General features: G+C 55.0%; 1 protein-coding gene across 1 annotated transcript; it reads left to right on the top strand.

Annotated features, from left to right (window-relative positions):
* Window positions 1-436: 436 nt before the first annotated feature.
* PRDM13 (PR/SET domain 13) lies at window positions 437-7126 on the top strand. The gene is made up of 4 exons (XM_054393173.1): window positions 437-577; window positions 2452-2583; window positions 2684-2804; window positions 5658-7126. Exons 1-4 carry the CDS (start codon window positions 437-439, stop codon window positions 7124-7126), a joined length of 1863 nt encoding a protein of 620 aa, XP_054249148.1.
* Window positions 7127-11185: the final 4059 nt, after the last annotated feature.

Raw genomic sequence — 11185 nt, 5'->3', positions numbered from 1 at the left:
GTGGATTTGTCACTTAAAATATCGTAACTGTCTCGGGGACAATACCCCATGCTGAGGATTAATGGTCCCTCCAGACCTTTGATTCACCAGCGCCTTTTCTTTGCCCTTGACAAATTGGATTTTTAGGAATGGGAAGGTCGCCTGGCCCATTGTCTGCCAGCCATTCACTCCGCCTGATTATGCAGGAGGGTTAGGGAAAGGCTCCATGTGACCCTCTTGGATGGGACTCCGCAGCTGCTCCAGGAGCCAAACTCTCTCACCAAACTCCGCGCCCCAGAGCATCCCCCTGCCAAGGGGTACCCCTCCTGCTGCCGTTCAAAAGCCGCCGTCCGCGCAGCTCCGCGTCACTCTGCGGGCGGAGATACGCCTGTGCTCATCCTCCCGCCGCTGTCACTCCGGCCCCCTCCAGTCCTTGGGGTTCCCGAGGCTCGCAGCGATGCAAACCAGCCGGGCTCCGGCCACCAGCGTCAGCGCCGAGAGCTGCATCCCGGCCGGGCTGCGCCTGGGTCCTGTGCCGGGCATCTTCAAACTGGGCAAGTACCTGTCGGACCGCAGGGAGCCGGGACCCAAAAAAAAGGTATTTTCCTGCCGCCTCTCCTGCACCGCTGGACCTGCATTTTTTTATGATTTTTTTTTCTTCATTCGGGGAAAGCCAGCTTGGGAGAAGAGGCTGCTCTCCCTCCCTCTCTCTTCGATCCTCCTTGCTATGGAGAGGGAAGCGTTCCCAGAGCGTCCCGAGATGTCTCCCCGTGGCTTTGCCAGGAAACCTGCTCGCCTGTGCTCTCCCCCCTTCCTCCCCAGCTCCCGGGCCCCGCTAGCCTAAGCTGGCCTCCGCGGCGAGGCCAGAGGACCCCACGGCTCCCTCAGAGGAGCGGACTCGCCCCCGCCTTGGACAAGGACGTGCTGAAAGCACCGCCACATCCCCGCTGCCCGCGGCTGGAGGGCATCGGTCCGGCCCCTCTCACTTGGTCATTGCCCCTTCCCCGGCAGGGCCGGGACTTGCCACGCCTGGTTCCTCTCTGCCGCCTTCCCGTCGGGACAAGGGCAGGCAGCTCTCTCAGCCCCCCGGTTTTGTTCGGAGAAGGAGCAGGGGGGAGAGGCAAATGGACCAAATTATTTCTGCATTTGGCTCGGGTTTGTGTGGTCCCCCGCAACCCATCCCTCTCGCCAGTTGCCAATCCTTTGGCTGGGGCCGGCGGGGAACGTGCTGCGAGAGGGCCGGGAGTACCCGGGGGCGGTGGCGGGGTGTAGGTCTCAGGTGTCGGGGCAGTCCAGAGCTGCTCAACCCTTCTCGCAAAGCTCAGGGCCAGCTCTGATCCCCGGAGCCGCAACAACCTGCACAACCGAGGCGGGGCAGGGGAACGGCCACCGGGTACCGGCTCCATCGGGGTGCGAGCGGGGAAGGAGCGAGGAGGAGGTGCTGAAGGGTGCTCGCCCCGTCCATCAGGCATTTTAGGGGGCAGCGGTGAGAGCCCTTCTTCCACCCCCCCGGGCAGCCGCGGCTCACGCGTTCCGCTCGGATTTTTAATGCCCCTTAATTGTTTTTAAACGCTCTGCCAGCCCACTCAAATTTATTTCTCATCTGGCTCCCTTGGTTTCTCGCTTTAGACTGCTTTGTTCCGATGACTTTTATTGCACGGTCATTCAGGGAATGGGCACTTCATTTTCTCTTTGTATGGACGAGCAGATTATGAAGTATGGGGCTACAGAGACTTTGTAGCTGCGTAGGATCCTCTCCCCTTCCCCCCCTCCTCCCCGTTTCTCGTCTATGTCGCGATTCTTTCGCACAGATTCAGAGGCTTCAGAAGCTCTTTCCGGACGAAAATAAATAGTAAACCTGGGGCGTTTAATAGAGCGTTAGGATATAGATATGTATAACAGCTGAGAGTTATAGAACCGCAAAAACACAGAACCATAGAATTATTTGGGTTGGAAAAGCCTTCTAAGATCATCGAGTCCAACCTTCAGCCCAACATCACCCTGGCCACTAAACCATGTCCCAGAGTGCCATGGCTGCAGGTTTCTTGAACACCTCCCCGGGCAGCCTGTTCCAATCACTGACCATTCTTGCAGCAAATATTTTTTCCCCTAATATCCTAATACTGGGGTGCGTTTGGGCCAGTGCTACCCAAGGGAAAACTCTCTTCCCCCTGCAATGCTGCAGGTCCCCGACGGGCCCAGGCTCTTCCATCCTCCCCCCCGCGCAGAGAAGCCACCCCCTCCCCCGGCCAGCCACAGCTCTCGAAAGGCACCTGCGAGCCGAGGAAGGTGGGTGAGGATGGAAGAGCCAAGCAGGAGGCAAAACGAGATGCTGTAGCCACTGCAATGCCCCCAGAGCTGCCCGGTGTAGCCGGGCACGGCATAGAGGGCGCACAGCGGGGCGGGTGTGCTTTTTGCTTGCTTTCTATTCCGTCTCGCGTGGAAGTGACAGCGGTGCCACCTGTCTTCCAGGTGCGGATGGTGAGAGGGGAATTAGTGGATGAAGCCGGGAGCTCAGCTCTGGAGTGGATAGGGTTAATCCGGGCTGCCCGAAACGCCCAAGAGCAGACACTGGAGGCTGTTGCGGATCTGCCAGGAGGACAGGTATCCCACTCGCGGCTCCGGGCCGGCCTGCCACCTCTCTCTGCCACCTGCCCCCTCCCCGTCAAGCCTCCTGAAGAAGTGTCCTTTCTCCCCTTCCCAGATTTTCTACCGGGCCCTGCGAGATGTCCAGCCGGGAGAGGAGCTCACCGTCTGGTACTCCAACCCTCTGGCGCAGTGGTTTGACATCCCCGTCACAGCCACCCCGACGCACGACGAGAAAGGTACAGATGCGCGCATTCATTTCAGAGCAGCTAAATTCAACAAATCAAGACACCTTCCCCCCCCCCCCCCCCCTTTTTTTTTTTTAAGTGACACCTTTAAGAAGAGATCAAACTGCGGTAGGCAAACGTGGGCACTTCAAATATGAGTCCTCAGAAAAAAGCCAGCTGCAGTGACTTTTAACCTGCCCCCTTCAAACCAAGGCTCCATCTGCCTATCTGTAAAGGGTGATCCATTAACTCGTAGTGTATGGGAAGGCCCCTGTGCCTCGAGCCGTTCTGTCATCGGCACAGTTTAATGATCTTTTGGCAGGCAGTTGGGATTTCTATGAGACAAGGGTAGCGGTGTTAGGCGCCTTCCTCGACCAGAGCTTCAGAGCATCTTTTCAGGTGATTTTGTGGGCAGATTCCCACAGCCAAGTCACAATGGGAGCTAGGCAGTCCCTGCAAATTAGATTGCGTTAGGAAAAAAAGTAAGGCTTCAAATGACACTCAGATAAGGATATGCGAGGACTTTGGGAAGGAGAAGACACCCGGCTGGCACCGCTCGTTTCGATCTGCAAGCTGATTCTTATCTGAAATGACACCAAGAATTATAAAGGGGCATCATATTAAACCCCTCAGCGGTTATCCCGTCGGGCTGCCCCGGCGGCGGGCGCGTCCTCCCGCTAATCCTTGTGGGGCCTGCCCGGTGCGACCTGCGGGCATCAGCTCATCTCGGGCTAGGCCAGCGAACGGACCGCACCTGCTCCTGCCCCACCGAGAAGATGCTTCAGCTTGGCGGTTCCCCTGAGGAGGAAGAGAGGGTACGATTCGGCGAGGAGTTGAGCCCTGCCCACCCCTCAGGTCTGGCTGCTCCCCAGGGTGACGAGGATGTGGCCGAAACTCCTGACGCTGGCTGCTCACCCGAGTTCTGCAACGCGCAAGAGACCAAATCCCTCTTTGTTCTAAAACTGCGCCCAGAAATGAAACTCGTGGCCGCGTCCCTGTGCGCCCTCCCAGGGGCATTGCGGAGGATGACCTCCTCGAAAAGGCGAAGTCTCAGCTGCAGGAAGGAGGACACTGTGCTGGGTCGTGTGCCCTGAAGTTTCGGCCGCAAGAAGCAGGACATGATGCTGGGTTATGCGTCCACTCCTCCAGCAGGGATGGTACCAGCGCAAGAAAGCTCAGACCTGCGAGAAGCACCCAGCGTGTGGCACCTTCCTCATCCCGTCGAAGCAAGGTTTAGCTGCAGACGGACGCGGTCCTGTCTTCGACCACACACTCGCCAGAATAATTAATACGGACTCAGAAGAAGTGCTTCAAAATGCTGAAGCGTTCTTCTTTTTTTTTTGGACAGTAACGCTGAAAAAAAATCCAAACCAACAAAGAACTAAAAAAACCCAAACGAAACCAATAACAAAACCCCCAAAACAACTCCCCAACCCCCCCCCAACAAACCAAACCACTCCAAAATCCTAAACTAAAAAGAGCAGAAGAAATTCAGAGAGCTTTTTTATCTCTTTCTTCCTCCCCCCCCTTATTTTTGTTTTTTAAACAAAACTTTGGAAATCTTCTGTGTTTGATTCCGTTTATTTGGGTTTACTGTGAAGAGAAAAGCGTTCATGTAGTTGTTTTTGTTTTTTTTTTTAGTTATTATTTATTTTGGTTTTGTTTATGTTTGGTTTATTTGGTTTTGGTTTTCTGTTTGTTTCACTTTCTTTTGGTTTGGTTTTTTTCCTCTCCGTTTTTTGGTCCTTTTTCCTCTTTTTTTTTTTTCTTTTTTTTCTCCTGGTTACTGGGCTGGACCTGACCCATGCGGGCCACGGCAGACACCCTGCTACCTTCCTCCTTCCCTCTTTGATGGGGCGACCCCGCCAAGGACACAGGCAATGGGACCCATTCTGCATTCTTCCATGCGAGTTCGCGACCGAGTTTTCCACAGAAAGCGAAGCCTTCAGCTGCGACAGGATGATCCCCGCCCCAGATGGAGCCTTAAAAGCCCTCCCGGGAGGCCTAGAGCGACCTCTCGTCCCTGGGGAGCACTTGGCCTCGCCTCTGGCATTTCGGGGCGTGAACTCGGGGGTGAGGATAGAGTAGGGGCAGGCAGGGCCAGAGGAGCTCAGGGAACTTCTGAAACCTCTTGTCGGGGTGTTGGAAAACGAGAGGGACACGGATGCATAAAGCTCAGGAAAGGGAAAGGAATTCGGAAGGAAAGAAATTCGGAAGGAAAGGAATTTGGAAGGAAAGGAATTCGGAAGCAAAAGGGACAGAAAAAGGGAGAAAATGAGAGAAAAGGAGAAAAAAGCTGAGGCAAAGATCCGCAGGCAGCGAGGCTGCCCTCAGAGGCAGCGCTTTTCCGTCGGGGCTGGGGAGATGCTCCTAGGCATGAGGACACTGCTGGCAAGCAGGGCCAGGAGAGGAAAGCGAAACCGGTGTCTCCGCAGCGCCGGCAGCCAGCGCATCCGCGGCCACCGAGCTCTGTTCCGCTTGAGAGAAGCCGAAATGTTTCGGGGCCGGAGCACAAAGGCATTGTCCTCTGAAAGGGAACGATTACATATGGCCCATACATATCGGATATTGTCTGGCCGCCTAATGAGGGGCTGACGATCATTAGATTGGCCTTTGTTCGCTGCAGCCGACTCCCTGACATACGCTACCCCCTCTGCAAACGCCAACAGATGGGCCCCCGACAGACGACCCGCGGCAGCAGCTGCTCCCACCCCGATACCCCGTCCGCGGCAGCGTAGCCCGGACCGCGCAGCGTTCGCACCACACCGGGACACGGCACAGCGCGGCGGGGGACACGGGGGTGCGCGGGATGCCTGGGAGGGTTCTCGGCCGCCTCTGACGGGCCCCCTCCGCTTTTCTCCGCAGGGGAGGAGCGGTACATCTGCTGGTACTGCTGGAGGACCTTCAAGTACCCTAACAGCCTCAAGGCCCACGTCCACTTCCACTGCGCTCTGAGCCACGGCCGGCCCTTCCTCCACCACGACCACGGCCGGCACGCCGCCACCGCCTTCGGCCTCCCGCCCAAAGAGCCGCCGGCGTTGGCGCTGCGTGGCCACCCGCCGGCGGGCTGCGGCCCGAGGGAGGCCGTCAAGCGGGAGGCCGCCGCCGCCTCCTCCCCGCCGCTCGCCAAGCCGGGGCTGTCCAAACGGGCGGCCGGAAAGGAGGAGCAGGAGCGCGCCCTGGACATGAGCGTGGGTGCCGCCCGCGGGCCGGGGCTGCTGCTGGGGCCGGCGGGGGGCAACGGGCTGGCCCTGTGCCCCGGGGCCCGCTCAGCCTTCCGCCCCGCCGGGCCGCTGCGGGAGGAGGCGCGGGGCTCCGCTGTCCTAGGCTTCTCCAAGCTGCTGGGGGGGCTGAAGGCGGGACGCTCCGCCGAGGCGCCGCCCAAGTGCGGGGCGCTGCCGAGCGAGGCCGCTCCCCCCGCGGCCGCGGGGCTGGCGTGCGGCGGCGGTGGGCTCCGCGCCTTCCCGCTGCTGTCGCCGCTGGAGGAGGCCTCGGCCTTTCGGCAGGTGGAGCGGGGGCTGCCCGCCGCCGCACTGCCCCCCGCACGCTACCCGCCGCTGCCCGGCGGCGCGCTGGAGCGCTTCGCCCTGCCGCCCTTCGAGGGGCTGAAGGCTTACGCGGGGGAGTGCGGGCTGCCGGTGATGCCGCTCACCGTCTACAACGGGGAGCTGCTCTACGGTGCCGCTCCCTACTACCCGCTGAAGCTGCACCTCGGCGGCCTTCTCAAGTACCCCGAGTCTATGTCGTACTTTGGCGGGCCGGCAGCCGGGCTGCACGCCGCCGAGCTGGGCTCGCTGGCCAGCATCGACCGGGAGATCGCCATGCACACCCAGCAGCTCTCCGAGCTGGCGGCGGAGAAGGGCCGCGGCCGGCTGGAAGCGCTGCCCGCCGGGGCGGCGGCGGGGGCTGGCGGCAAACCTAAAACTGGGCACCTCTGCCTGTACTGCGGGAAGCTGTACTCCCGCAAGTACGGGCTGAAAATCCACATGCGGACTCACACCGGCTACAAGCCACTCAAGTGCAAGGTCTGCCTGCGGCCCTTTGGGGATCCCAGCAACCTCAACAAGCACATCCGGCTGCACGCCGAGGGCAACACGCCCTACCGCTGCGAGTACTGCGGCAAGGTGCTTGTACGGCGGCGCGACCTGGAGCGCCACGTCAAGTCCCGCCACCCCGGGCAGAGCCTCGGCAAGGCGGCCGAGGACAAGAGTGACTCTAGCTATGCACAGGCGGGTGAGCAGGAGCAAAAGACTGACAACGAGAGCGACGTGGATGTCTGCTTCACCGACGACCAGAGCGACCCGGAGAGCGGCAGCAGGAACCGCGAGCAGTGATGGAGGAGGCGGCCCGGGGCGGGGCGGGGGCGGGGGGCTGGCTGCAGCCCTCCCTCACACTTAACTCTGAGCTCCTGGCCTCTCGGGATGGTGCGGGCTGGTAGACTCCGCCGGTGGCGGGGCGGTCGGGAGGCCTGGGTCTCCTGCCGCCGTTTCGCCCACAGTGCCGGGAGAGGGTCGGGGAGAAACCCTGGCGGGGCCGGGATCACCCCCGGAAAGGCACCGAGCCCGTGTTTCAGCGGCAATATATTTTTATTGTACCTTTGTGTAGAGGAAATTGTGCCTTTTGGAAACGATCTTTTTCTATGTGCTCTCCCGTCGCTGTTTCCAGCCGCCCAAACAGGGCAGTCCCGGGGCTGCAAGCGGCTCTGGCATCTCTACACTTTATCGGACGCCTCAAATATGCTTAAATATGCTTTCTCGGGGCCTCATAAAGCAATACCAACAGCTTTTTTTTTTTTTTTTCCCTTCCTTTCTTTTCTTTCTTTCTTTCTTTTTTTTTTTTTTTCTCGTAAGAAAGGAAAGGGAAAAAAAGGCAAGAGAAAGCCACACTTACAGCACTGAAGAGGTTTGCATATAACAGGTGCACCGTTTGATCAAGTTGCAATTATTTATAGCAGATAATATTTGAGTAAGAGATGTAAAATAAATATTGAAAAGCATGAGTCTCAAAGCACGCACTATATCATTTTAAAGGAAACACACTCTCTGTTTGGTAGAATACAAATGTGGTGTATGTTTGTTTTCTAATGAATGATGTACAGTGGATACAGTATTTTGGTCCTGGTTCCAGTTTGTCATGAGATTTTTTTTCAAAAAGAAAAAGAAAAAAAAAAGGAAAAAGAAAACAATAAAGTTACTGACAAACTGGTGTTGTTCGTCGGGTTGTTCACTGAAGTGCTGGCAGCAGGATCTCATCTTTTTCCATAACACTTCTGAGGATCAGGAGTTCATCCCAGCTCCTGCTGTATTCACTGCCATAGGTTCGAGCTATAAAGAATTAGCTCCTGAATATTTTGTCTGAATATTTTCCTTTTCTCATTTAGCAGAAAAAGGCCCAAAAAACCAACCAACCAACCAACCAAGTAAAAAAAAAACCAAACAAACCAAACCTGAACCAACCAACCAACCAAAGCCACAAAACCCCCAAACCAACTGAACAAAGCACAAACGAAAAACCCCGAACAGAAAACGCCAAACAAAATCCAGCAAAAGAAAAACGAACACAGAAAACCAAAAGGAAATCAGATCCACACTTCCCTATGCCTATGACTGTGAAAACGATTTTCCCCTCCTTTTTTTCTTTCTTTCCCCCCCCCCCAACGGAGATGTAAAAAGGCTGAACATTATTTGTCTGCTTTAGCTGTTGGTGTTCTGTCAAACCTGCCCCTTTTGCAAACAATATTTAGAATCGCTGTGACTCCTTTTGTTTTTTTTTTTTTTTTTTTAATCAGAAAGAAATTTCTCTTATACTGTTGGTATGAAAAACCTGCAGCGCTTTCCAGTTTAAAAATAGCATCAAAAAACGTGTTCGCTCTGAAAAATCCTCCCAGTCATCTCACAACACACTGCAGCACTGCCACTCCCATCCCAGCTGGTGCTTTCGGTGGGACTTGCACTCGGGACGCGGAGCAGAGGAGGGAAGAGGGAGTCCCACTTTTTTTTGGTCTGAGTTCTGAAGCAGGTGGTAAATCTCTTTGATTGATGTGGGCTGGGGGTTTCCAGGATCGAGCCCTGTTCCGGTGTAGGTGACACGGTGTAAAACACATATTACTGCCAGCACCTGAAAGAATCTCAGGTACAGAACCGAGCCTCCGTTTAAGGCTAAACACGCTTGACGGCAACAAGAAACGGGAATTGGAATGCCAGGCTCGGATTTCCTTTAACGGTTTGATTTAGAGTCATCAGCTGTAGGATATCATATTAGAACACACAGCTGATTTAGGTTTATCAGCTGTAGGTTCTTTATTATCCGGGCTAGAGCACTAAGCACCCACGCACTCGATTCGTTTTCATCCCAGGACGCAGGTTGTGTTTCTCTCATGAAGGTAAAATGCAAAACTTTCTTGCGGGATCTTGTTCTTCTGCTGGTGGAGTCGGAAATCCTGTTGTCATGTCCAGCAGTGGGATTTAGCCGGATAGTTCTTTATTTCAGTATTTATCTGTTACCTTCCTCAGGAAAGGCTGTTGGGGGATGTGTCAGCTACCCCACGAGGTCGTGGAAAGGGCGGGATAACAGAACGGTGGAATAACGGAACTGTGGAATAACCGAACTGTGGTCCGGGAATTATTCACAGGTCAGTGGGCTTTGTATTTTACTAGAGGTGTCCCACCAAACCCTACTGTTCGGGCTGCCTTTACAAAACCAGGTACTTCTGGCAGCCAGCTCCTGTGGATTCCCGCTCTGTATATCTGAACGCTGATGTAGTCGAGAAAGAAAACACAAAACGAACTACATATAACCAACTGTAAACAGCTGAACAACCAGAAGGAAACATGTTCTACTCTTCCCCCCGCCCCGTCTCTGTCAGCGCCGTGCACTCCAGCGCTGACTGAGTCGGGGGCGCAGGGCGAGCTGCGGTAGCGCTCTCCCGAAGCTTCCCTGCCGCAAGCAGCGCCGGCAGCTCGGGGTAAGGCCGGGGCGGATCAGCGGCCGGAATATCGGGGCTCCCCTGGGTACCCCCGACGCTACGGCCGCTGATTGGCTGGGATCTCCCTCGGCCCGCGCTCCTGTTGGTCAGGCTGTGACTTGCGGCGGCACCCCGAGGTGCCGGCGGGGGTCAGAGCAGTGCGGGGGGCAGGGAGTAGCCGCGGAGCATCCCCCGTGGGCTCGGTTGTGACCTGCTGGGTTGCAGCTCGTGGTGCCGTTGAGCCTGGGGCCAGCCATGGCGCTTCCTGCACCCTGCAGCTTCTCTGAGGGGGCACGTTTGGGTCTGAACTAGGGCGAAAAACCTTCAGGTGCTAGGTCGTGGGTTGAGCTGATTGCAGACCCCACCTTGGCACAGCATGCTCTGGATTTTGCTGCCTTAGCATTTCCAGGTCTACCATGGCTGCTGGCTGGCTGCCATTGGTGTTCCTAGCGTCTCTAGGTTTACCACAGCTCCTGGCTGGCTGTCATTAGCAACTTAAAAAAATGAAAAAAAAAAAAAAAAAAAGGTCAGCTGATTTTAGTTTCTAAATTTGTAATTCTTGAGAGCTGTAGTGACATGAGTATGTTCTCTTCATTTTATCATATGGAAGAAACAACTAACCACACTTGCAGGGGAAAAAAAAGAGCTTTCTAGATGAGAAAATAATTTTGTTTTGACCTATGCAAAGTGGAAAGCACAGGCAGAAAGAGCAGTGGTGAGGCTGAAGAAAAATTATCTCCTCTAAATGTAACTTGTTGAGAGGTTTGTTTGCTCAAGGACCACAGAGATTCAATGACAAGATTTCCCTGGATTGTTCTCTATGGGAGAACTCAGGTTTTCCTGAGTGAATTCAAGCAGAGAATAGTGCAGAGCTGCATTTTACTGGTGAAGGACAGAACAGAATATTTGCTGGATGGAAGCTGAAAGCAAATAAGGATGCACACATTGTGGATGGCTTTTGGACATTGTTAGAAAGTAGTCTGAACATTCTGGAAATTGTTCTTTCAGGTTCAGTTCGTAAGAATTCATGCTCAGGTGCAGGTATTCTTGTAAAAATAACTGATTTGAGGAACCGCCATTTATTTATTTATTTTAAAAAAATCTGAGAAAGAGTTTTGATGATTTTTGACTTGCTCTGTATTGGCTTTTCATAGAAATTGTATCAGGAAGTCTGGGTGTACCTGGCAAGAGGTGGAAGGCAATGTTAAGAAGCAGATTTTAAGGATCTTGGGGTTAATTTTAGTTTCCAACTGCTCTTGGTTTCAGTGTGAAACTCTGCCACACATCTTGCTGGTCAGTGCTGCAGTTATTGGTGTGTCCATAGTCTGGGATACACACAGGAGATCAGTGGCAATGGGAATGACCAAGCTGGAGGGCAAAGTCTTACAGAACAGGGAGCTAGGTCTTATTCCTCTAAACCTGCTGAGAG

The sequence above is a fragment of the Indicator indicator genome, chromosome 27, assembly GCF_027791375.1.
Source record: "Indicator indicator isolate 239-I01 chromosome 27, UM_Iind_1.1, whole genome shotgun sequence".
In the NCBI taxonomy this organism is placed as follows: domain Eukaryota; kingdom Metazoa; phylum Chordata; class Aves; order Piciformes; family Indicatoridae; genus Indicator; species Indicator indicator.
Note: the sequence above shows the minus strand (reverse complement) of the source record. Positions and strands in the feature narration are given on the sequence as shown.